General features: G+C 36.6%; 13 protein-coding genes across 13 annotated transcripts; 7 read left to right on the top strand and 6 right to left on the bottom strand.

Annotated features, from left to right (window-relative positions):
• Window positions 1–30: 30 nt before the first annotated feature.
• Window positions 31–3,239, bottom strand: nip-1 (Eukaryotic translation initiation factor 3 subunit 8 N-terminus family protein). The gene has a single exon (XM_759282.2). The coding sequence runs from the start codon at window positions 2,917–2,919 to the stop codon at window positions 64–66; it is 2,856 nt and encodes a 951-aa protein (XP_764375.1). The 5' UTR covers window positions 2,920–3,239; the 3' UTR covers window positions 31–63.
• AMPP (Metallopeptidase family M24 family protein) lies at window positions 3,240–5,758 on the top strand. Its single transcript, XM_061306058.1, has 12 exons — window positions 3,240–3,665; window positions 3,696–3,802; window positions 3,833–4,089; window positions 4,119–4,219; window positions 4,252–4,323; window positions 4,355–4,535; window positions 4,565–4,654; window positions 4,684–4,764; window positions 4,822–4,892; window positions 4,924–5,077; window positions 5,164–5,574; window positions 5,606–5,758. Exons 1-12 carry the CDS (start codon window positions 3,373–3,375, stop codon window positions 5,738–5,740), a joined length of 1,953 nt encoding a protein of 650 aa, XP_061161222.1. The 5' UTR covers window positions 3,240–3,372; the 3' UTR covers window positions 5,741–5,758.
• On the top strand, window positions 5,758–6,548 carry TpMuguga_04g00737 (Mitochondrial large subunit ribosomal protein (Img2) family protein). The gene is made up of 4 exons (XM_759280.2): window positions 5,758–5,944; window positions 6,010–6,111; window positions 6,157–6,272; window positions 6,334–6,548. Exons 1-4 carry the CDS (start codon window positions 5,819–5,821, stop codon window positions 6,338–6,340), a joined length of 351 nt encoding a protein of 116 aa, XP_764373.2. The 5' UTR covers window positions 5,758–5,818; the 3' UTR covers window positions 6,341–6,548.
• Window positions 6,354–6,937, bottom strand: RPS21 (Ribosomal protein S21e). The gene is made up of 2 exons (XM_759279.2): window positions 6,600–6,937; window positions 6,354–6,504 (listed from the first exon to the last, which is right to left on the bottom strand). Exons 1-2 carry the CDS (start codon window positions 6,711–6,713, stop codon window positions 6,370–6,372), a joined length of 249 nt encoding a protein of 82 aa, XP_764372.1. The 5' UTR covers window positions 6,714–6,937; the 3' UTR covers window positions 6,354–6,369.
• A 32-nt stretch (window positions 6,938–6,969) lies between these two features.
• nup98 (Nucleoporin autopeptidase family protein) lies at window positions 6,970–10,312 on the bottom strand (the record flags this gene model as incomplete). Its single annotated transcript, XM_759278.2, has 1 exon — window positions 6,970–10,312. The coding sequence occupies exon 1, from the start codon at window positions 10,045–10,047 to the stop codon at window positions 6,970–6,972; it is 3,078 nt and encodes a 1,025-aa protein (XP_764371.1). The 5' UTR covers window positions 10,048–10,312.
• TpMuguga_04g00734 (uncharacterized protein) lies at window positions 10,209–11,766 on the top strand. Its single transcript, XM_759277.2, has 8 exons — window positions 10,209–10,390; window positions 10,428–10,524; window positions 10,554–10,849; window positions 10,879–11,029; window positions 11,074–11,184; window positions 11,216–11,344; window positions 11,376–11,627; window positions 11,662–11,764. Exons 1-8 carry the CDS (start codon window positions 10,332–10,334, stop codon window positions 11,746–11,748), a joined length of 1,182 nt encoding a protein of 393 aa, XP_764370.1. The 5' UTR covers window positions 10,209–10,331; the 3' UTR covers window positions 11,749–11,764.
• A 119-nt stretch (window positions 11,767–11,885) lies between these two features.
• On the top strand, window positions 11,886–12,987 carry rplC (50S ribosomal protein L3; the record flags this gene model as incomplete). The annotated part of the gene is made up of 2 exons (XM_759276.2): window positions 11,886–12,156; window positions 12,207–12,987. The coding sequence occupies exons 1-2, from the start codon at window positions 11,894–11,896 to the stop codon at window positions 12,985–12,987; spliced, it is 1,044 nt and encodes a 347-aa protein (XP_764369.1). The 5' UTR covers window positions 11,886–11,893.
• Window positions 12,988–12,992: 5 nt separating this feature from the next.
• Window positions 12,993–14,646, top strand: engB (ribosome biogenesis GTP-binding protein YsxC; the record flags this gene model as incomplete). Its single annotated transcript, XM_759275.2, has 3 exons — window positions 12,993–13,342; window positions 13,431–14,257; window positions 14,369–14,646. The coding sequence occupies 3 exons, from the start codon at window positions 12,993–12,995 to the stop codon at window positions 14,623–14,625; spliced, it is 1,434 nt and encodes a 477-aa protein (XP_764368.2). The 3' UTR covers window positions 14,626–14,646.
• Window positions 14,600–17,715, bottom strand: Atp6v0a1 (V-type ATPase 116kDa subunit family protein). Its single transcript, XM_759274.2, has one exon. It carries the CDS (start codon window positions 17,464–17,466, stop codon window positions 14,656–14,658), a length of 2,811 nt encoding a protein of 936 aa, XP_764367.1. The 5' UTR covers window positions 17,467–17,715; the 3' UTR covers window positions 14,600–14,655.
• A 200-nt stretch (window positions 17,716–17,915) lies between these two features.
• TpMuguga_04g02660 (uncharacterized protein) lies at window positions 17,916–19,364 on the bottom strand (the record flags this gene model as incomplete). Its single annotated transcript, XM_759273.2, has 5 exons — window positions 18,612–19,364; window positions 18,328–18,573; window positions 18,260–18,295; window positions 18,158–18,227; window positions 17,916–18,109 (listed from the first exon to the last, which is right to left on the bottom strand). The coding sequence occupies exons 1-5, from the start codon at window positions 19,176–19,178 to the stop codon at window positions 17,916–17,918; spliced, it is 1,113 nt and encodes a 370-aa protein (XP_764366.2). The 5' UTR covers window positions 19,179–19,364.
• Window positions 19,365–19,382: 18 nt separating this feature from the next.
• TAF14B (uncharacterized protein) lies at window positions 19,383–20,502 on the top strand. The gene is made up of 7 exons (XM_759271.2): window positions 19,383–19,505; window positions 19,566–19,698; window positions 19,729–19,847; window positions 19,878–20,028; window positions 20,060–20,175; window positions 20,206–20,284; window positions 20,314–20,502. Exons 1-7 carry the CDS (start codon window positions 19,425–19,427, stop codon window positions 20,358–20,360), a joined length of 726 nt encoding a protein of 241 aa, XP_764364.1. The 5' UTR covers window positions 19,383–19,424; the 3' UTR covers window positions 20,361–20,502.
• DHH1 (DEAD/DEAH box helicase family protein) lies at window positions 20,440–22,943 on the bottom strand. Its single transcript, XM_759270.2, has 2 exons — window positions 22,755–22,943; window positions 20,440–22,718 (listed from the first exon to the last, which is right to left on the bottom strand). Exons 1-2 carry the CDS (start codon window positions 22,876–22,878, stop codon window positions 20,458–20,460), a joined length of 2,385 nt encoding a protein of 794 aa, XP_764363.1. The 5' UTR covers window positions 22,879–22,943; the 3' UTR covers window positions 20,440–20,457.
• On the top strand, window positions 22,887–24,401 carry TpMuguga_04g00726 (putative integral membrane protein). Its single transcript, XM_759269.2, has 3 exons — window positions 22,887–23,409; window positions 23,439–23,900; window positions 23,931–24,401. Exons 1-3 carry the CDS (start codon window positions 23,067–23,069, stop codon window positions 24,290–24,292), a joined length of 1,167 nt encoding a protein of 388 aa, XP_764362.1. The 5' UTR covers window positions 22,887–23,066; the 3' UTR covers window positions 24,293–24,401.
• The last annotated feature ends 37 nt before the right edge of the window (window positions 24,402–24,438 follow it).

Raw genomic sequence — 24,438 nt, 5'->3', positions numbered from 1 at the left:
TACTATAAGTACCATACACACTGTATGTAATATGGAATATATACATTATTAACGTGTTAATATTTATCTTGTGGGCACAGGGAATTGCTTTGTTTGTCTGGGTTGTTGGATGAATCTGCGGTTTCTATTAAAGTTGAAGGTGGACATCCTGCCGTCGTCATGACGTGAGCCGTAGGAGTAGCGAGTGTCTCGTTGCTGGAAACGCCTGTCCTGAGAGAGCGCGAACTTGGAGTTCTTCATGTTCAGAGTTAGTTCGTTCTGCTCAACTGCGGTAGAAAGGTTCTCTGCAAGTTTGACTGCAAGTTTCTGAAGTTCAGTAGGTTCGCTGTGGTTTATGAGGCAGCACTTACTGCTGTAGTCCCAGCTACCGAGTATTTCACCGTTAACAATCATTTTGCTGATTAGGGAGTGAACTACATTTTCGTCGAGGCTAAACATTGAGGAGAGTTGCTCAACTGAGAATGAATCGTAGATGTTGACGTATTTGAAGATGTAGGTTCTGAAACCCTCGACCTTGATCAGCTCTTTCAAAGTCTCCTGTACCTTTTCCCTATCAGGCATGTTATTCCAGGTATTTAGGGACAAAATAAAGTTAAAACATTGTTTCCAGTCACCGTTTTGTAAGTGCTTAAAGGCGTTTAAAATTACTTCTCTGTTGCTCTCTGGAGGCCCTACAAACACTTGCCTCTCATACAAGTCGTACATCCTCCTAAACTGTCTTGAAATAACCTCCTTTGCCTTTAGGGGATATCTTACGTAGTTTGCAGATTCTAACAATAAAGCACAAATGTAGTTAACTGACTCAATCAGCTCAATGCTAATGTGCATGTGGTAGGGTAAAAGTCTCCTCTTCTCAGCGCGTTCCTGTTCAGGAGTTTTCTCAACATTCTTTAAATTCGACACACCTTGAGCCAACAATTCTTTATGTCTGTTTTGCACACACATGTCCATGAGGTAAGAATGAGCTTCGCTGATTAAACCTGCTCTAAAGGCACAGATTCCAAGCTGAGCTAAGTTTCTGTTAACCAGAATCTGAGTTGAAATATCAGTTTCACTAGCTACGTCAGTTAGATTTGATGCTGCCAAAAGGTCCTTTGCCTCGTAATAGTGGCCGTGTAGTGATTTATTATATGCTAAATGTAGACAAGCTCTTATCTTCTCCCGTTGTGTTCCATACACAAATACAAAGTTTACAAGCTCAGTAACCAGATCACTCGGCTTCTTGTTCTCGTTTGGGAAGAACCTCTCAGTTTGTTTCTTATCCTTGATTTTATTCCTGACGAGTTCCCAGATTTTAGTGGAAATCTCGTCATCCTTGTAGTGGCAGTGATCTAAAATCATCAGAGCTGTTGTTGCTGCAAACTCATTGCCCTTCTCAAACTTAAGATAATAAACTAATGTCCTGTGTAATAAATACAACATGTCAATTGTATACGCCAACATCGTTTTATAATCTGGGTTGTGCACTTCTGTATATAGCAAACCTTTATATAACTCATCATTTAACTTTTGCACTATTGTTGATAAAACTGTCAGTGACGTTTTCACTCTGTCGTCCATCATTTTAACTTTATCGACATTATTAAGCTTTTCAGCACTAAGTTTATCTAGATTAGCCTTATCTAAGTCATCCATTAGATTGTTTTGGGCAGAATTGACCATTTCTGATGATAAATAAGATTTAGGGTTACTGATGAGTTCTGAGACTAGATGTGAGGCAATTCGGTAGGTGTTAATCCACTCAGTTGGTGTCATGGCTCCGTAGGCATGTGAATAATTATCAAAAAGCACGTGCACGAGTGTTTCCAAAACTTCAAGGTACAGTGACTGAGAAATTGTTTTTGCAATGTAAGGCAGCGACTGGAGTATCTTTAGGTTTTCAAAGTTGTTTGTTCCCCTCTTTCCTCTCTTCTCAACTATCGATTTTACAAACAACCTTAGAGCCTCCTCACTCAAGTGTACAGTGTCTAGCATTTCTTGGACCTCAGGAATCATCACTGCGAATGGGTTATCATCATTTCCAAGCTTAACCTCCTTAAAGTACTCGACAAGTGCGTCTGAGGCTGCAGTCACTGCTGAGAACTTGGTAATACTCGTTATTGGTGTTTGTTTCTCAAGAACTTCACGCTTCTTGGCCTTAGTCTTGGTTTTCTTGGGCTTCTCAACCATCTCCGGTCGAGCCTCAGCCTTCTTTACTCCCCACTTATCCATCGCCTTGTTATGCTTATCTCCGTCCTCAGCTTCTGATGTGGGATGGGAGCCCGAGTCTGACCACCCGCTAGTATCGCCAGATTTTGGCGATTTTTCTTCAGGAGCCTCAGCCTCTTCCTCAGCCTCCTCCTCTTCATCCTCGTCCCACTCAGAGTAGCTGGATTCAGTGGATTCCTCATCTTCATCCTCAGATTGCTGGAGCACATCGTAGAAATTGTCAGGGTCCTTGTTGTACTCCTCAATAATATCAGCGTGTTGCTCGTTGAACTTTCTGAGTCTTGATCTCAGCGTGTTAAACGAGATTGTCTTAGCCTTTGAGAGCTTCTTGTAGCTTTCCTTGTCCTTCTGCTGAGCCTCCATAAACTGAGAAAGTTCCACTATCATCTTAACAACAAGTTTAGGTAAACGGGTGGACGAGTATTGTTTATCCACAAATTTTGCAAGAATATCGTAATCCTTTAACAACTCTGAGTAATCATTGATCTTTCTCAAGTGTTCAATGGTTTTAACATGGTTTTGGATGGTTTCCAGAGCCTTGGCCTTTGCTGACTTCACAATCCTTGACTCTCCCTCGTCGTCCGAACTGTCCAAAGTCCATTTGTTAGCGTCAACTCCACGTCTATTATCCTTGTCATCAGACTTACTTGAGTACTCAGAGGAGTCTGAGTAGGAATCATCGGAATCGTCACCCCAAAACTTCGACTGCATTTTTAACTTAAAATATCAACTCAACAATTCGTTAAAATGTAGAAAATTATAAAACACTCGAAAATTCATATAATATCTTTAAAATACTTTTAATGATTTTGGAAAATAAGGTTAAAAAAACACACTAGATCAATTTTATAAAAATATCTTAAAAATATGGAAAGTGGAGGAGAATAAAAACCTTCTATCCTATTTCTAGTGTAATTAAGTATATTGTAAAAATTCTGGAAGATAATTGAAACTGAAACTGATAAATCTAATCAATTTTTACAAATCAATCCCCCACAGTTTCAATTAATATTTTATCTTGGAAAATTCCGCATCATTCCACTTTTTTTAACCTTAAAATTACACAGATATTATTAATTTTTTCTCTTCCATCACATCAAGCCTTATTATGGTGTTTGGATATTCTTTTCAGGAAATGTGTTGAAACTAATACAATTTCCTTCTATGATTTTTTGTAAATTCCATTCCTATTGCAGTAAAATTAACTTTTTGAAATCTAATAGTAGTAATTTTCTTAGAATTCCCACAATGTCAGTCCACCATAGCCGTGTATCCTCAATGTTAAAGCTCTTAACTGAGAAGAAACTGGACTCCTTCATAGTTGATAGAGTTGATCCTCATAATACTGAGGTTCCACATTCCACTTTTGATAGACTCTCCTTCATTTCAGGTTTTACAGGTAGCTATGGACTTGCTCTGGTCACACATGATAAGTGTTATTTATGGACTGATTCCAGGTAATTTTACCATTTTTAATTGATTTCAAGGTACTTCATACAAGCTGAGAGGCAGTTATCAAGTCCCTGGGTCCTAATGAAGCTTCTTGAGAAGGATGTTCCCTCATTAACTGAGTTTCTGTCCAGAACCAAAGAGAGTAAGTTATCATTACTATACCTGATTTTAGTTAAAACTGTCGGATTTGATTTGTACTCGACAACTTACAAATCCCATGAACACATGGTGAAAAAAGCCACTGAGAAGGAGTTTGTAGGTTTAACTGAAAACCCAGTTGATGTTGTTTGGGGCAAGGAAAGGCCACCTTTGCCATTAAATCCACTGAAGTTACACCCGCTAAAGTATTCAGGAGTTTCTGTTTCAGATAAACTGGTTGAGGTTCGGAAGGAGATGACGAAAAATAATGTCAACGTTTTAGCCCTCACGGTATTGGTTAAGGTGTAAATATGTTTTAGAACCTTGATGAAGTCGCCTATATGTTGAATTTAAGAGGGTCTGACGTTGAAACCTCACCACTCTTCTACTCATACCTAGTGGTTGAAATGGACAAAATAATGTAAATTTCACTACTTTAATATTCTATTTTAGCCTTTTTGTGGATAAACGGAAGTTAAATGATGAGGTCACATCTTACTTAAAGTCATTCTCAGTTGAAACTAGGTAATTTTACCAAACCCCTTATAGTTGTTAGGGATTACAATGACGTTTTTTCTTATCTTGAAACAGTTGGAACCAGTGAAAAAGGATCTCCGTTTAAGATGTGGGCGTCTACATTTTCTTCGGTTCATCTATGTAATTCATTTCTGAAGAATCACAGTGATTCTACACCCAGAGAGTTGTTTTTAGAGACAACACCAGTTTGTGATTTAAAGGTATTTTAACCTTTGATGACAGTTGTTAGGCATGTAAAAATGACACTGAGCTTAAGTGTATGGCAGAAGCACACGTAGCAGATGGAATTGCAATGGCCAAGTTCTTCTCAACAGTTTATGTAAGTTATTGAATTTTAATTTCTTTTAGGAAATGAAGGACAATGGTACATTGTTTGATAAGGACGAATATGATCTGGCTAAATTAAGCAGTAAATTCAGATTCGAGCAGGTAATCTTTTTAGTTTAATCAACATCCGACACACTATTAACTACAATAAATTTGTAGGAGAATAATGTTGGATTATCTTTTGAGCCAATATCATCAATAGCTGAAAACGGAGCAGTTGTACACTATAGGTAGGTTAAAACTTCCAAATTTCATTGTTAGAGCCTTAAAAGGAGACTGTTCTAAGATCGGTCCTCACATGTATTTACTGGATTCAGGAGGTCAGTATCTCACTGGAACCACTGACGTTACCAGAACTGTCCACTTTGGCACTCCAACAGACGAAGAAAAGTTGGCCTACACACTTGTTCTTAAGGTAAAACATTTGAACATATGCTATTAATACAATTAATGATACCATTAGCACAGAATAATTGTTTGATTGTAATAAAAAATGATTAGGGCCATCTCGCGTTGAGACATGCCAAATTTCCAGAAGGCACACCGGGAGAATCATTGGATGTTTTGGCAAAATTGCCACTTTGGGAAAGAGGAATGAACTATTACCATGGAACTGGGCACGGAGTTGGTTCATACCTGAACGTACACGAGGGCCCCTGTAATATAACGTCATTGTACAAGCCCAAGGTGGGGAAACCAAACATTGTGTACTTGAAGCCTGGGATGGTCCTGTCAAATGAACCCGGCTTCTACGAGGCTGGGAAGTTTGGAGTTAGAATTGAAAATATGTTTTATGTTAAGGAACTAGATGATAGGTTCTCTAAAGATAACAGGAAATACTATGAATTTGATGACTTAACGCTTGTTCCATACTGTAAAGATTTACTCGATCACTCCTTACTCACTAAACAGGTGTGTACACATTTAGAACATACTTTATTAGGAAGTTGAATGGATAAATGAATACCATAAGAGAATATCAGATACATTAGTCCCAAGAATGTCATCTCGACCAGGATATGAAAAAGCGGTTGAGTTTTTGAAAAAATCTGCACAACCTCTACTACACAATAAATAATATTATTATATACGACTATTATATTGTATATATTATTATATCATGTGTATGTCATAATATAATGTACTGTGGATTATAATGTATGGAGGATTATTTTCAGTTTGGAGGTTTAATGGGTTTTATTTAAATCAGTTGAGAAGTATTGTGCAGTCGAGTTTTGCCAAAAGCAGTAAATCTAAGAAAACCAATAACCTTCCATTCAAGGTAATAATATTAAACATATTTTATTTTAATTACACCCTAATTAACATTGTTACATTGTGTATAAGGTAACCAGGACACCCTCTGGTAACCTGGCGGTTTATTTAAAGATAAGGGCTCATGGAACAGTTTTGTATACGGTAGTGAGACACATTTATGGCGATGTTCAGGTAAATAAATAATATTTATCGCCAATTTGTTTACACATTATTTAGGCCATGAAGGAGCAGCTAAGAATCCTCTGTGAATCACCTGTTCGGGAGCGAGTTGGAAGTCTTGAAGTTCAAGGAATGCATGTAAAAAAGATTAAAAAATGGCTAGTTAGTTGCGGGTTCGTCCATATGTCATAATGTTATTTTATGATATCGAAAATTTCTAATTAATAAATTTAGGTACTAAAACTATTATATGAAGTGTAAAAAAGAAGATTAGTTGTTAGAGGATAAGAGTCCTTCCTCTCTCAGAAGCCTGTTGACAGTCTCGTCAGCATCGCCCCTCTGCCTCATTTCAGGACTCAAAGCCAAGCTGAAGTTTGTGTTGTTGTAAACGCCTCTTTCATCAACCTAATAAATTTATAATTTAATTTATAAATATACTAATATATAAGTATGTTGGTATATTAATTTATTAATATATAGCTATATGAAAATTTGGTTACCAGTCCAATGTTGATTTGTACTGCTCCATGGTCTTTGGCTGAGATGATTCTATTTGTCCCAGAGCATTTCCTTGGAATGTATAAATCTACAAGTTTCCCGTCTTCGTTAATCATTTTCAATAAAAAAGTTTATTATTCAATTAACCAATTTTACGAATCTTATCAATTAACCAATTTTATGAATCTTATCAATCAACAAATATGTTGTGAAGATGTAAAATTCAATAAATATATTGGAATGTAAAAACAAAAATAATTTGACCAGTAAAAGCTAAGTAAAACCTTTGTTGAAAGTGTATAGATGGTGGAATCCCCCATAACACAAATAATGTAATGTTTAGATGGATTAAAAAAATTAAATCGTAGAAAATTAGCGTCGGTCATGATCAAATGCCATGAACTTTGGATTTTCAGGCAGATTTCCTGAAGTGTTAACAAAATAAGGCGTTTCGAACATCCAGATACCATTTTTGAAGTTCGCCGATATAAATTTACAGCCGTTTGACTCGGTATATTCCTTCAGCTTCTCAATTTGTGTTATTTGCTTAGAAATGGACCTCTCATCATAGTCTTTAGGTGTGCAGTTGTATAGAGTTATGAGAGCTGTCTTGTTTAAGCCTGTGCCCACAGGCGATACGTCATCAGAGTCCTTATACACAGATAATTTGCGATATCCGATGTCTACAATCTTGTCCAGATCAAGCCCTCTCAAATCTGTGTATCCAGGCCAGAGTATATCCCCGTAGCCGTCCTTGATAACCTGGAAGTCCATTACCGATGCCAACTGTGTGTCGGTCATTTTTTGCAAACTTTGCATTGTAGGCCTTGTGCTGTAGCCTTCCTTTGTTAATTTTGGAGGTCTATGACTTGGTGTTACATCATCTGCACTTTCAGACTCCGCCGACTCCTTTTCAGTTAATTGAGATTTCATGTCACTTTCAGTATCGACAAACTTTTCCGCCTCATCTACCTTTGATAAATATATTGGATCTAGTCTTGTCTTCCCATTCCTGCCCAAATACCCTCCTAACATCCCTACCTCCAGCCCGTCAATATTATTTACACTATTTACATTATTCCTCACGTTATTAGTCATATTATTAGATATGTTATTGGTGTTATTACCAGTTTTATGATTTGAGTTCGGGTGTTGTTTTAGTTGATTTGTATCCTTGAGTATTTTAAGTTTTCCTCCTTTAGTGTAAAATTTAAGTAAGTCCGCCTCAGTGCGTCTATCTTCCTGAAGTGACCTGATCTTTTCAAAATGTCTATGTAACGAGTTTGATCCAGATTCCACGTCTCTATCTCCATTAACTCTTTTATGTTCGTTTACTCGCTTATCTTCATTATAATTATTTGTAGTATCTGTATTATACGTGTTAGGGGTGTTAAGTGCATTCATGTAATATCTGGGAATAGAAATTCCAAGATCGTTGAGGACTTTTCTGATTCCAAACCTATCCTTATGGTCATTGGTGTACAAGCTGTTTGAAACGTTGGGATTTTGGGGCTGGACCGGTTCTTTGTTTAGGGAGTTAACCTTGTTCAAATATTCAATTGCCTCAGGGGGAAGACTCACGTTGCTAGACCAAAAGCTGGATAAACCAGGTGAGGGTGAGTTCAAGTCCCAAAGGTACAGACATCCGAGCTTAGGATTGTTCTGTTGCATTTGGTTGTTAAATTGAGATGTTCCCGTGGCTCCAAACAAATTTGAAGTACCGTACTGGCTTCCAAGTGATCCGAGGCCCGTAGTTGTAGAACCAAATCCAGTGCTAGATCCGAACAAACCAGTTCCAGTGGTACCACTCATGGTTCCTAGTCCAGTAGTACTACCAAACAGTCCAGTTCCTGTAGTTCCAGTGGTAGAACCCAGGCCACTTGTGGTACTGCCGAATAAACCGCCTGGTTGAGTTGTAGCCGAGGATCCAAACAATCCAGTTCCAGTAGAACCAGTAGTAGATCCTAGGCCAGTTGTGGTGCCACCAAACAGGCCAGTACCGGTAGTGGTGTTTAATCCTGTGTTTGAGCTACCGAATAGACCAGTTCCAGTTGTCCCAGCAGTCGACGTAGTTGATCCGAACAATCCAGTACCTGTCGTGCCTGTTGTCGAGCCCAATCCAGTATTCGTTGATCCAAATAACCCAGTGCCTGTGGTACCACTTGTAGAACCTAGCCCAGTTGTAGTACTCCCAAAAGTATTAGTGGAACCAAATAGGCCAGAACCTGTCGTGCCAGTTGTAGTGCCACCGAACAGACCAGTTCCTGAAGTCCCTGTGGTAGAACCAAGACCAGTTTGCGTAGTACTTCCAAACAATCCTGTACCTGTATTTGTACCAGTTGTTGTTCCTAGTCCAGTTGTACTACCAAATAATCCAGTACCCGTTGTTGAACCTAAGCCAGTATTGGATGATCCGAACAATCCAGTTCCAGTAGTGCCAGTTTGAGTAGTACTTCCAAACAGTCCAGCACCAGTGGTTGAGCCCAAACCTGTGTTGGTTGATCCAAAGAGGCCAGTTCCGGTAGTAGAAGTGGTCCCTGTATTACTTCCGAATAAACCCGATCCAGTTGTTGAGCCTAATCCTGTGGTTGACCCTAGACCGGTCGTGGTTGAACCGAATAATCCAGTGCCAGTATTGGTATTTATTCCGGTGTTAGATCCGAAAAGCCCTGTTCCAGTGGTGGAACCAAGTCCAGTAGTTGAACCAAAGAGGCCAGTTCCGGTGGTACTAGTTGTTGATCCCAGACCGGTAGTCGAACCGAATAGTCCAGTATTAGTGCTACCAAATAAACCAGTGCCAGTTGCAGAACCAAGTCCAGTGGTACCGCCAAACAATCCAGTTCCAGTGGTGTTTGCAAATCCAGCACCCAAACCACCCAACGAAGGGTCATTTTTCCTATAATACTCCCACCTATACTCATCTGGGATATTATTTGTTTCATAAGCTACATTTACAATGGTAGAACCGTCAAAATTTTTAGGATCGGCAGTCTCGTTTCCAGTAATTTGGCCAAATCCGGTTTGATTTTGGCCTGTATTGGTCTGATAGAAACTCCCAGTTTGTTTATTATCGGATCCAAATAAAGAGCTTCCAAAAACATTAGAATTAGAAGAGCCTAGTTGCTGTGAAGTATTATTCATGTTACTTCCGAAGAAGGTGTTGGACTGGCCAGTGTTTCCGAACAAAGTAGAACCACCCATGGTGCTACTCTGGCCAAAAAGAGAGGGCTGATTAGACCCGAACAAACTATTTGTCCCGGAATTCATGAAACTGCTATTTTGTAAATTAGCACTTTGAGTGGTGGAAGTGTTATTTAAGCCAAAAGATCCAAAGGAGTAATTAGGTTTTTGGTCTGTATTAGTTAGCGATGAAAAAGTGTTTGATAAATTTGTATTTTGCTGATTATTAGTATTCCAAAATGATCCAGAGGTATTAGTATTTCCAAACATATTTAAATGTGAGATTTAAAATTACAATGAAATAGTAATTTAATAAAAACTTGAAAAATTAAAATCATTTTATAGTAATTTAAATGTTTAATACTACAAAAATGTGAAATTACATAAATAAAATTAAAAAATTTAAAATAAGTGGGAACTAAATTCCAACTACTACACATAGAATGTTAATTCTAGTGGAATCTTCTCTGTTCCTCTTATCACCAATTTTAGCCTTATATGTTAAATATTTTTATTTCATATTTTTCAAAATGCACAATTCCACAATTTAACCAATGAACCGACATTTTTATCGGCACCTTTCTAATTTAACTAGAAAACATGATTTTTTAAAGTATCTTCTCTCACTTATATAATTTTATTTTTTTCAGGATAAATCAATTGAGGCAAAGGGGCCTTCTATTGTACAATCTTCCCCCTGAAACACTGGATTCTAATGATTCCGTTGTAAAACTTCTTTCAAAATGTGTATGTTTTAAATATATTATTATTTTCAGAATATAAACATATGTAACGATGATGTCCATATTATGAGGACAAGATTTGGGTTTCCTCTGGGAAAGGCATTAATTTTAATTGACCGACTTACACCTAACTATGATTTTAAATTTGACGATACCACCGCCAATGACTCATCAAATTCTTCTGAAAACTTATCACATCCCTCTAAAAACTCGGATTCTACCAACGCAAGTTCTATTAGACTTGTTTATAATTCAATACTTGACAACTTACCTAAAGAGTCCAGCGCCTACCTGTGTGACGAACACGAAGTTTCTTGCTTTGTTGAACAGTAAGAAAAAAATTTTATATTTTTTTAAGGTGTGAAAGACTTTTAACACTTCCACATGATTTAAGGAGACTTTCTAATCCTGAACTCCTCCACAGGGTAGTTACAGTAACAGGAGCTCCTAGATCTTACGGAAGAGTTGAACTCTCCAATGTTATATACGACAATACCAGGGTCAAAGTGGTATGTTTAATATAAATTATATGAACAATTATTTAACGTTTTAGGACCCGAAAAATATAATATTTCGCTTCAAAGCTAACGGCGATCAGGATTCATTGGCTTGGGTAATTTGCAATTCTGATAAAGAAGTTAACACCATCATATCTAAGCTTCAGGTAATGTTTAAATTGACTAAGTTGAGTTTAGGAAGTCCCAATACCAAGAAGATACCAATATGGAAATTTAATGGGCGCTTCATTTCTGTATTCCTCTAGAAGCTCATTCTTCTTATCGCATCCATCACTTGATTTTATAACAAACAGAAGTAAATATCAGGTAATAATTAGTATAAAATTGTGTTTGTTAGATATTTACAATGGGTTGGCATTCTGACGTTGACGAGTCTGAACTAAGGACTCTTACTGAAAGCCTTAAGTTTTACCCGAAAGATATAAAGGTTTTCAAAATCAACTCAAAAGACCCTGAAAAGAGTGAAACTTGCGCTTTCTTAGAGTTTGACAGGATGAGAAACACAAAAAAAGTTATGACCAGGCTACAAATGATCAAGAAGAGGTGGAAGATCCCAGATCACTCGGGATTTTATTCTTATCCAAGAATAGTAATGAAACAATTGTTAGATAAATGAGATTTAGGCCGATGTGTGGTGGAAGTCAGATAATGGATGCCATTATAATGATTCGCATTTCAATGCAGACCTTGATGAACCTGTAGAATATTAATTTCCCCCAAAATTCATGTATACACATCAATATAATTATGATTATAATTATTTGGAAGAATTTTTATAAAATTTAAAAACTGAAATAATTATTGTATCGCAGGCAGTTGTGTAGTGAACATTCATATTAATTACAATGTTGTACTATGTTTAATAGTTTTTCGGCCTTTAAAATGGGCCGATTGTGTAATTTAATCTCTTATCGCAATTTATCAACTACTAAAAAGTTGGATATCAAAACACCTTACTGTAGCAGATGGATTAAAAGGTTAGAACGCATGAACGCGAATAGAAGGATAGAAAAACCTACCAAATATCTAGATTCCATACCGGAAACTGAAGTTTTCACAGAGGAAGATGTTAAAAAACTGTCAATAACACCCACAAAGCCCATTTGGAACACACGAAGGTATTTAAATAGTAACATTTATAGATATAACGTAACCAAACGGATTTTAGGAGTGGAGTTTTGGCATATAAAATTGGATGCATGTCGCTTTGGGACGACTGGGGAGTTCGTCACGCAGTGACTGTGTGCCATGTTGACAGGTGTGTAGTCCTGGAAAAAAGAACAATAGAGAAAAATGGATATGAAGCTTTACAACTTGGACTAGGATATAAAAACATTAAACAGCAGTCGAAACCAAACATTGGAAGGTTTATTAAACTGGGAACAGGTTCAAAAAACCATATTGCAGAGTTCAAATGTTCCAGTGACTGCCTTCTTCCAGAAGGCCACTACTTTAGTGTCAGGCACTTTACTCCAGGTCAGTGGGTTTTTGTTTCAGGGTGGTCTAAGGCTAAGGGGTTTAAAGGAGCAATGAGAAGGTGGTCTTTTGGAGGCCAAAACCAAAGTCATGGAACAGAATGTAAAGCCCATAGTGCTCCAGGCTCAATTTCCCAGGGCAAATCTGTACACATAGTATGGAGAAACACTAAAATGGGTGGTCACGTTGGTCCTGATCCAAGAGTTACAAACTGCAGAGTTTTTAGAATTGAAACCCATAGAAATTTAATATTCTTAAAAGGTGCAATTCCTGGGGAAATAGGGAGTGTAGTTAAGATACGAGACGCACTGGGGATTAGTGCTAGGAAAAACAAGGGACTTCACATACACTATCCAACTTTTTTACCAATACCAAACCATCCCTATCCAGTGACAATCCAGGAACCTGTGAATGAAAGGGATCCATTTTTGTTCTCCGAAGACCCAATGTATGACTTTAAATCGCATAAATAGTTCAAATGTTAGTTTCCATATTAATAATATTGTATTTTAAAAAGTCCCTTTCTTTCAAGGTTCCTCAAAATTTTAATATTAATCCTTTTGGTCTTTTCCCAACCCCAACTCATTCATTCCATAAAATGTCAGTTTTAAATGCTAAATCTAAGAATACTTACACGGGTATTGGGGCTAGGGTCGCAAAGAGGTTCAAGCAACAGTTTGGCCTTGAAACTTACACTGAGGTCAGAGAAATTCGAAAGGCTCTAAAGAAATACAAGAGAATGGAGGAGAGGAGAATAATTAAGGGTCGAAAAAACACTCTAAAGTCTCAACAAAGATTAACCACCGAGATTAAATCAGACACTAAAAAGTATTTTCTACTTAGTAAACATTGATCAATTAGACATTATTTATTTACAATATTGTATATTTATTTTGCTTAGTAAATAAATATTTAGAAAATTGGATAAAAAAGGTTCTAATCCATTTTTGATTCAAGCGAGTAAATCGAAGGATAAAAACTCTAAATCTGCAAAATTGGGGCCAAAACCTGTTAGACTGGGTTTAAGTCTTGATTTGGCTTCTGAGGCCTTTGGAGGGGCTTCTTTAATGAAGGACTTTGACCCTCATCACAGGAAAATATCAACTTTAAACTTCATTGGAAGTTACCTCCACACGACTATGCTTCCCTCGCTGGGATTACCTGAGATTTGTCTGGTAGGTAGAAGTAATGTGGGAAAGTCATCCTTCATTAACTCCCTGATGTCATATATAAAGAACAAGTCTAGGAAATGTGACATGGCCTTTGTGTCTAAAACCCCTGGGTACACAAAATCCATTAACATCTTTGAGGCTGTTGACTCCAGGGATCGTGGTGTTTTATCCTTGGTGGACCTCCCAGGTTACGGCCACACTGAAGTAAAAAACGCTGAGACCAGGAAGAATATGCAGAGCATTATGAAAGCTTACTTAAAGCGGAGACATGAACTTAAGCTCGTTTTATTCCTTGTGGATGGTAGTTGGGAGCCCCAAGATGACGATTATGAAGTCCTAAAGTACTTCAGGGAAGTTGGAATGCCTCACCTCTTCATACTCACTAAAATGGACAAGGTTAATGTACCTGAAACTCCTGCCCAGATCCTGAACTTCAGACAGTTTTTCGACCTTAAAAGCCCTTTACCTATCCCGTTTTCAAAGCTTGGAGGCGGAGACCTCGGCAGTATTTGGAAAGCCATTTTAGATGCTTGCACTGATTCCTTTGATATCTCAAAACTTAACATTACAGGTTTTTTCATTGTTTTTATGGCTAAATTTAGTTTACCTTAAGTAATATTCTTTTACGCACTTTATCCAACCTAATAACATTATTTAAAACTTCTTTTAAGCGTGGATTTAGATAAATTTGAGAATATTGAGCCAGACTACTCACGTTTCGTGGAGTCTCAGGCCAAGATTTCACTCAAAGACCTTAGAAAACTCGTTTACAAGAACTACGACATGCTCCCTGAAAGTGCCAAGACTCTCGATATTGATTCTATGGACCGAGACGGGCTTCTTGACATTTTAAAACTTCAAGCTGATAGGACCTTTGAGCTTCAGAAAAAGCCCATAGACCTTGTGCAACTGAAGCACAATCTAACTAAATCTAAATAACTTAATATATTGCGAAAAATTTATAGTACATTATTTGGGTTCCATAATCGTCGGATCGTCTAGTAGTAATTTAATGTTGAAGGGTCTGAAGAACCTCCCGTCAGCCTTGAAGAACTTGTTCTGGAACTCAACCCACTGTAGACGTAGTGCGTGCAGATAGCACTCGAGTGAGTCCATACAAAGCATAATGAAAAATGTGAAGATTGAGAAGAATATGGACCTGATGAAGAGGCCAAAAATCATTACAAGTAAGCTCGTCGAATTGTCCAGGCAGTTGAAAATCAGTTGCTTGAACAGAACCAATGATAACTGTTGGTGTGAGAGTGATAAAGCCCAAAGCCTCAAATAGGAGGCGGTATTACTGATAGTGCCTAGAGTGAACTCGATGGTTTCTATAAATTGGTGTATGAAAAGCTCTGAAAGCTTAAGAGAATGAGGTTGCTCAGCAGGTGAAGCTTCGTTTTCATCCTTCTGAATTGTTACTGAGAACTGGTTATCCTTGTTCTTGGCATCAACTTTCTTGAATTTGTCGAGACCGAGATCAAGGCTACTTCTTCTGTGTGGGTAGTTTGGAACACTCTCTCTTGCGATAGCCTCGAGGTCTTCCTCTTCAGGGCCGCAGTAAACCATCTCGTAGTCTCGCGTTGAGTTATTATTGGCGCGTGTTCTTCCCTGTTTCTTGAGTCTGAAGTAGAGGATCAGAGGCTTCGGAATTAGCATCAAGGGGACTGAAACAATGAGAATGGACATCAAAACCCTCTGAACAGTTTGTTGGCCCTCGTACATTATCTCGTGCTGCTCTAGAGTCTTCATCAGGCACATATCAATCAGTGTGGTGATGATGCTGGGCTTTGCATATCCGTTGTCAAGTGGAGTTAGCCACTTGTGGAAGATCAGAAAATTCATGTACCCCACGAACGAGCACATCATTGCCAGCTGAGGCATAAACTCAAAAAAGAAGTCGATAGCACTTGAGAAGTAAATCGCGTTGAAGCCCTTAAGGAGAATCCCCAGCGTCATCTGGAAGAAGCCGAAGATCACCGAAAACTTCATCTTAAATGAATGTAGCACTGATTGCTCGTTCACTGCTCCTATCCAGGCTGGGTCGAGCCCGAAAACAACTGGGAAATTTTTAGCTGACCTCACCAACGTTTCTACGTAAGTCCCGTCACTCTCTGAACCTCCTTCCGGAGGAGTCCCATTTGAAATCCAGCCTGTTCCAAAGAACGAGTTCGGAATTGACAGGAAATCATTGTATATAAAACCCGTGTATGTGGCCATGATCCCCATCAGTAAAATCATGTACCTTCCCTCCAGAATCATGTTGGCAATATCCCCTGTGAACTTCCTCTTAAGCTTGCGATAGTAGAGTATGAGGAAGAGAGCAAACAAAATCACGCATATACCGTGAGCAATATCACCAAACATTAGGCCGAACAGGAACGGGAACGTCATCACTGTGAATGGAGCCGGGTTAACCTCTTTATATCTGGGTATACCGTAAGTGTCCACCACATTCTGAAATGACTTTGAAATCATGTTAGTTTTATTATATGTTGGAGGGATGTGGGACAGATTCTCGTGAGAGCCGGGGTGTGATGGATGAACTGATACGAAAGGAGCCTGAATATCCACAAGCAAAAGGGCGCTAACAGATCCTGACGCCTTCTCAGCCAAAAGGTGTTCTCTTATCTTCTCCTCCTCATCTGCTGGAAACCAGCAATCTGCCCTCAGTGTAATATCACTGCCTTCAAAGTGATTAAGAATATAGTACAAATATTTTTCCTTCTTGCAAAATAGGAACCATTCCTCTATCACGCTGTTTCCTCCCGGCCTTATAACTTCCAGGAGGCATGCTATTTCACCCCTAAAATAATCCTTGTAAGCCTCTAACGCTCTCTTCTTGTCCTTAATGACATCTTCCAGCGTTTTTAGCCTGGGAGCCAACTCAGATTGGGTCTTACACCAGTTAAACAACTTGGCTTGAAATCCTGTACACAGCTTCTTTATCTTATTGTAGGTTGCGTCGTTGTTTGAGGACTGGCAGTAGATTACAAAAACCGTCTTGTCGTTATCGGTGTCCAGCTCCTCTTGATCTACCAAACCCTTACTCAAAACCATACTTCTCAAATCGTTAGTGTCATGCAAAAGTGTAAAAACGTTGCCACGCATAGCTCTGAATATAGCTCTGGAAAACGCTTCCTTTTCCTGAGAACTTATTAACCCTGAAATGTTAGTAAAAGAGATTGAGGAGGTAACTCTTGCGGTTGAGTCGTAAGGCGAAAGATTAATCATTTCAGTATCCGATTGAGTGTTGTCGTTTAACAAGTGTTCTCTGGAATCAGACGACTCATCGAGGTTCGTAACGGGCAACGAGATTGTATTTGGGATGTCTGAGTAAGATTTCTCTGGAGTTAGAAGATTAAGCTGCTTAGAGGCTACAAGAAGCACATAGTATTCACTAAGAGCTTCATCTCTTTCACGCCTTAGTAGGGAATCATTTTCCTTGAACATTTGGAACTGGTCGTACAGTTTAACTAGTGATTCCTCAACTTGATCTAGTCTGTACATGTTATCATGTTCTAGAAAGTTATCTATGTTATGCCGAACTATCTTTGAGTTTGGGAGCTTGGCTATTTCTTCATACAAAACCCTTATCATTCGTTCCATGTGGTCGATACGCTGAACATACTTCTTATATGGTCTATCCATTCGTCTCTCGTTCATGTCGATATACTGTATGTTTGTATGTCTGCTTAGGAGGTCTATGCAGTTTCTAGCTCTTTCGTGAGGAATTACTAGGGTACCGTGTACCATAGTTTCAGATCTGAATATTCCCATTGTTCCAAATTTTAGGGTTTCATCACTGAAATTTTAATATGTTAGATCGTGATATTTTTTAAAACATCGAGATCAGCTAGAATCAAAACTTAATTGAAATAAAAATATTATACAGTCAAAAAAATCACCAAGGAAAGGTTGTTTTGAGGGAAAACGCAACAAGTTAAAAAACTAAACAAAAAACTTGGAATTATATTTAAAAAATTTTAAATTACAATACAACAGAGAAATACATATCTTAAAATAAAAAATCAATTGTTTGATAAAATTATGTACGACATGGTAGATGTGGTGAAGCCATCGCTAGTCTGAGTGTGCACATGTATATTTTTATTTATTTCATTTAATTACAAATTTGTTATTTCAGAAATTTTAAAACTTTATTTTAAATTGATCTACAAAATATCTACTGGAGTATGTTGAATGTATTGAAAGATTTAACAAATTCATCAGTTTAGTCCCTTCTTTTCAAAATAGTCCCCTTCAAGATACTTTTTGTACTCCTTATACTTTTCTTCATCCATTGGATTTTCCTCATATTCTATGTGTTCATCTCTCGGAGTCCATACTGGATGTTGTCTTACAACCAATGGAATTATCTTCTCCATTATTTCCACTTTATCCATCATTCTGTTGTTTTTTCCTATACACATTTTAGTTTTCAGTTATATTTATCTATTTATTTACTTACTGCAATATTCTATCCCATCTTGGATCCATTCATAGAACTCCTCCAATTCTTCCATCGTTTTTATGTTTTCCTGTTTTAAAAATTAGTTGTTCTCATTCATACCTTTATGATAATGTTCCAATCTTCCTCATCTTCTGTCTAAAATGAAATGTGTGATCGTTAAAAAATACTGTAAAACACCGTGCCAGAGTTTTAACATACACATCTGTTCCTCTGATGTATGTTATTCTTTCTGCAGCTATCCTGTCCTTTAAAACCTTCAGAAACTCCTCTGAAACTGCTGGGTGACTATCACTTATCCTGTATTTCTTAGCAGTTAAGTTTATTAACTCATCCAATCTTTTCAATAAATACTTATCAAGAGCTCTTTTCTCCTGAAGTTCATGTAGAACCTTGTCCAAATCCTCTTCTCCGTTCTGTTTAAAATTAATGCCTAGTTATTTATAATACTTACCATATAACATGCTATCAGTCTGCTAATGTTTAGTTCTGACTTTTCTTTTCTAAGTTTAGAAGCTATTGGTACTATTTGTTCTGCGATTGCTTGAAGTCTTTGAATCGATTCACCATCTTTACTATTTTTATACGTAAAAAAGGCGTTGGATAGAACTTCCTCCAAGAGGTCTTCCTCGGCCAACAGCTCCCTTATTGGTTCCAAGTTCTCTTCATTAATTTCAACAATCTTGTTTCCATTCTCAGAATTTTGTACATTTGAATCCTTATCTTCTGTCTGCTCACATTCTTCATTATCCGGCTTTTTACCTCTGTTTATCTCTATACTTTCAATGAAGGTTCTCAGATAGGCCACCTTCTCAATCAAAGGCCTATCTAACAGAATTTCACCGGAAGGTTCATTAACTTTGGGTAGTCTGATTTCTTCTCCTGGAAGCGGTGTTCTAAAGGCGGAATCGTCATAGGACTGCGATTTAAAATGTGTAAACGGTGTGTGAGTTTTATTGCGGAGAAGATATGAAAAACAAAGAGGACTCAAAATTAATAATAATAAAGGGAATATGAACATAATATCTCATATTTAATAAATATTTAAAGGGATTAAAGATGGAATCAAATGTATGATAGGTGTTAATTACAAAATCAATTATTTACGTCTTCTCAACATAAAAATTTATCAAACATCAATTTTCTAATATTATTTTAGGTTTATTAATAAAAAACCCCGATATAATTTATCTTCATCGTTTTATCATTCTAGTGGGTATATAATCCATCACATACCATTCTCATTATAATTATTCTATTTTATAAAATGAAACACAATAGATTAAAAGACATTAAGATAGGTAAAAGAATTGTTGTTGGAACCTATGCTTTTCCTCTCAATCCTTCGGTTTGTTTACCTGAATTACTATATTCAAATTTTCTACCACCACTTTAACCTTCAATTTAGGAGAAAAAGAGATATGGTTCCATGACTCACAGATGGGTTTGTATTTTAAGGTCTTTGGATGACGAGAATATGACACATTACGTCAAACGAGTCCAGTTTGACTTGGACCCTTCCTTCTTAAATCCTAAAAGAGGTACTTACTCCACTCATTAAGATTATCTAGTTTTTACATCAATTCCGTACGAAGTTACTGAAGTTGGTTGGGGAGAGTTTTATATTGGAGTGAAGATAAGTTTTGTGGATGATTCTCTAGACCCTGTGACTCTTCAACACCTTTTGAGGGTATCGTTTTAGCTCTTAATAAATTCTTAGCTAAATTCCGGTGACGGAACAAACGTCATTACTACTGCTGTGAATGAAACCTATGATGAACTAATTTTCAATGAGCCTCACGAGTGGTTTTATGACAGGCTTATTAGGAGCTCATGTGATAAGCTCCCTCCCAGTAAATATAGAGACTACTGTAAGATTTAGATTTTGATATATTTTCCTAGTTTGGAATTTTGATCAAAAAGAGAAGGAAACTGTCTGCAGATACATTTGCAGTCAATCTTACTTCCAAAATGAAACTTATCGGTTACTTGCCGAGGCTTCTGAACTCTGTAAACACGTAAATTAATCGTAATTTCACCTTTTTTAGATCCAACAACTACAAGAACAGTATTATTTGTTAGATAACAAATCTCCTGGAGGTCTTTTAAAGGATAAGCCTTACAACAGTATGTTTTAAGCCAAAAATATTCCTTAGAACATATGAGTCCTATGGGTTTACAACCTGGCCCTCCAATGCCTTGATTTATTTTCTACTATTTAGAATTTTTTTTAAATAACTTCAAATTTCTACATCGTATCGCAAATAACTATTTAACGCATATTTATAAGTTTTAATATATTAAGTTTCTAAGCTCATCCAGTGTGATACATGCTTTGACAGAAAGTATCTGCTAACTGTGTGTGGGTTAAAAGCCATAATTTTTGTTTGTGAGTCTTTACTTGGCTGTATTTTCTCTGAATATACAGTGTACACATAAATTAATCCATTAAAATCTCTATCAAACTTCATTTTTTGAATAAAATATTTTACAGTATGGCTCTTAATAGACCTTTGGTCTAGTGTGAGCGTGCTGAAAAGCAGTGAAAGTTCCTCTTCAGTTCCTATTTTACAGGTTAAGTTTGGAATATTGTCCAATACAGACTCTAAGTCTTGGTAATCTATGTTACAACGTGATTCTAATTCAACTGGAACGAATTCCAACAAATTATTACTGGAGCAGGTTAGTATTTTATAAAACTCAAATGCGAAGAGTGTAATTAAAAGTGAAGTGTTACTTGTTTCTAAAATGATGTGAGTTACATCAGACTTATTTCTATAAAATTCTGGATCTTTGTGGATATGCTTGTCGATATAAACTAATATTTTTGGAACATCTAAATGAAAGATAGTTTCGAATGAGGAAAATCCATCTTCGAGGGTTCTAATGTAAACAGATAATTCTGAACCATTCGCCTCAAAGTACATAAATGTTCTAGAAGCATCAGGGTTAAATATCCTTAAGTAATTTGTAGAAACCAGTCCAATTATTGAAACCTTGAATTTAAACGGTTCAAAATCCATCATACAGGTGGTAAGAGTAGGGCTAATAATCTTTGAAAGGTCAGACTCTGGCTGGAATAAAGGGGTAAAATTGACTGAATTCTTAAATATTGTAGAAACAGACTCCTGATATTCACTGTTGTGCAGCTCCTCTACTGGTAATGATTTAAAATTAAGTGAGTACATGAAATATTTATAAGTTTCAACTTCTGATTCCATGCAAACTGACACGCACGTCCCTCTGGCTCCAAATCTACCTGAGCGTCCTGATCTATGTAAAAACACCTCTTTTGAGCTTGGCATGTCCATATTTATAACCAGGTCTACGTTTGGAAAGCCAATTCCTCTACTCATTATGTCCGTGCACAGGATAATCACCTTATCTATTGAGATGTACTCAAACATCTTCATTCTGTCAGCATGGGACAGTCTTGAGCTGTTAATGTAGCACTGAAACCCTAGACTTTGGAGGAGTTTGCATGTTTGGACTCTTGTATGGGTTTGATTGCAGAAGATAATACACTTTTTATAATCAACATTAAACAGAACCCTGGCGACTACCTCCACTTTAAGCCCAATTTGCATAACAATATTTGGAGCGTCTGGAACACTTCCCATGTAGAATTTAACCTTATCAAGAACCAAACTTGGAGGGTTTAAATCAATTTCCTGGTCCATAGTTTCTGTAGTTTCAGAGGTTAGGTAATATGATTCCTTATTTGAGCCAGCGGTTTTAGGATCCATGTACCTGCTCAAGTAACTGGTTGATAATATAATTTTTGTTATTTTCCTTTCATATGTTGATAAATATTCAAAAATATCAGCGGATTTTGATATTCTTTTAGAAATTAGTAGGTGCCTAAGGAAATATGTTAATCTGGGCTCAACTTTAACCAAAGATTCAACATTATTGTTATTATCCTCAACTTCCAAATTTGTAAATTTATCTATGTAATTTACATCGATTTGGTTTATCATATCTTCAAATGACTTAAACTGAGGTTTCATGAATGTTGCTGAAACTGCTATCACTTGTACAAAGGGGTTAACTACCTTGTTACATATGTATCTGGTTTGTCCAAGAAAGTGATCATCAAGTAGTAAATCAGCTTCATCGAATATGAGTAAATTAGTTTTAAGAAGCAAATGATTTGACTTTATACCGAATTCAGCAGTTTCATTATCTTTTGGTTTCTTTTTAAGGATTGTTATAAACTTTCCAGGAGTTGAAATAACGATATTGAATTCGTTAGTTTTCAGGCGGTTTATTAGTTCCAATAATTTTGAGTCAGATGTCAATAATACAGGATTTACACATTCCAAATATTGTTTAAGTGATGAGAAAAAGAGATAAATCTGGTATGCAAGCTCACTTGTAGGGACTATGAACACAACTTCTCCAAACAAAATACTTGGAGGGTTTGGAAAATGAGATAAATCCTCAAGATATGATTTGGAATTCTCATTTTCTGAGAACTTCCTCTTTATAATCTTGTTTATAAGTAATATACACAATGAAACAGTCTTCCCAGTTCCAGATTTTGATTGAAATATGATACCTAAAGAATAAAATATAAATAAATTTATAAAATTACTGTTTTCATCTGTAGAAGACTTTATTAAACTGTACTGGATTGGGGATGGCTCTGTAATTCCTAATTTTGCTAGCGATGATATCAGAGATTCATCTAAATCAAGGTTAGAAAAGGAATAATTCATATATCATGCCATAATTAATTCAATTACATTATAAAAATCAACATTATACAAATAATTCATGTTATAAAGAATGAGCTCATTACACCATAACATATTATTAATGGAACTTATTAATGGATTTATTACCACATTTTCCTCATATTCAATGAAATTAACTATATTAGTAAAATTTAATTTAAGAATTATCTATGACTAAGAATAAATCTACTTCAAAAAATCTATCTGTGTATTCTGATTTATATCTTCCCAATGTGACCGTTTCACTAGTTCATAACCTTTTAGTGTTTTTATCATATTTTATAAACAATTTCTTATTCAATTGCTACTACCTTGCGGTTTCCAAGACCCTTTTCTCTCTATTTAAATGTTTAAACAACCTCTACACAGGCAATTTATTTTTTCTGACGAAGTGGCTTGAGTATTCTGTATCATTTTTAGTAATTTTTACATGGCTCCGAAGATACTCCTCCAAATTTGATGGATATGCTTTCCATCATTTTTTCCATTACCGATATGGAATCATTAACTTCAGTACGTTTTAGTTTAATTATTGTTTTTAGAGGACATGGTATCTAGAGTTCTGGGAACTCTCAGTGCCGCGTCATTTTTCGGATATCTATACCACAGAGTTTTCAATGTGACCAATAATTCCTACAACTCCAGTCTCAAGAAAACACTGTACACAATGGTGGAGTCAAACACATGCCACACACTTATGGAATGGCTGGTATATTCAAACTTTAAAAAAAGCGAAAGGCACTGGTTTACAAAGAAGTTTTTATCTGGACTTTTAGTTTTACAATCTCTTAAATACGAGGATAAATATTATGATTTGGCCGAGAAGTACGTAGCTCTACTTTTCGAGTACTTTGCCGTCGAATTCACATTCTGCCTTTTCTTATATACCCTATCGTACTTACTCTTAAGATCAAGAACAACACCGAAGGCGAATATGATGCTAAACACGCTAGTTAGAGGAGTTTTCGCCACATGCGGAAATATGTTTCTCAGTAAGCTTGAAGGTTAGTTTGATCAAAATAACTGTTATTTAGGGAAAGTAACTCTGGATGAATCGAAGTCAATGGTTTTATTTTTCGAGGAGGGGAATTTTGTATTACTGCTGGTAAGGCTACTATCAAGTTTTCTAGCAGCATATCTCGTTCCTCTATTTCTTCCTATGCCAAGGATAATGTGCCTGAGCTCATACAAGGACATGTTCCCTAACACTTCTCTTGAGGGGAAACTATACAGAACGGATTTATCAAGCAGTTTCTACGTGAAAACTGAGACTGGTGTCAAGGATGATGTTTCTAACAGTAAATGGCCGGAAAGTAGTCTAGGGAGGTTATTTTGTAAATTTGAAAAGTATCTGGATAACAGATTAAAGAATAAGAAAGAGGCAGATGAGGACTAAAGATTTCACTAATTCGTTAATACAACAGGGATCAATGTGCCAATTACAGATATGATGGAAATAACTATTTTAATATTATTTTAATCATAATGTTTTCTCAAAAATTAAAGTAAATTTTAATATTAGTATTTTTACAGTAATTTAAA

This window comes from Theileria parva, assembly GCF_000165365.1.
Source record: "Theileria parva strain Muguga chromosome 4 map unlocalized ctg_529, whole genome shotgun sequence".
NCBI classification, from domain to species: Eukaryota; Apicomplexa; class Aconoidasida; order Piroplasmida; family Theileriidae; genus Theileria; species Theileria parva.
Note: the sequence above shows the minus strand (reverse complement) of the source record. Positions and strands in the feature narration are given on the sequence as shown.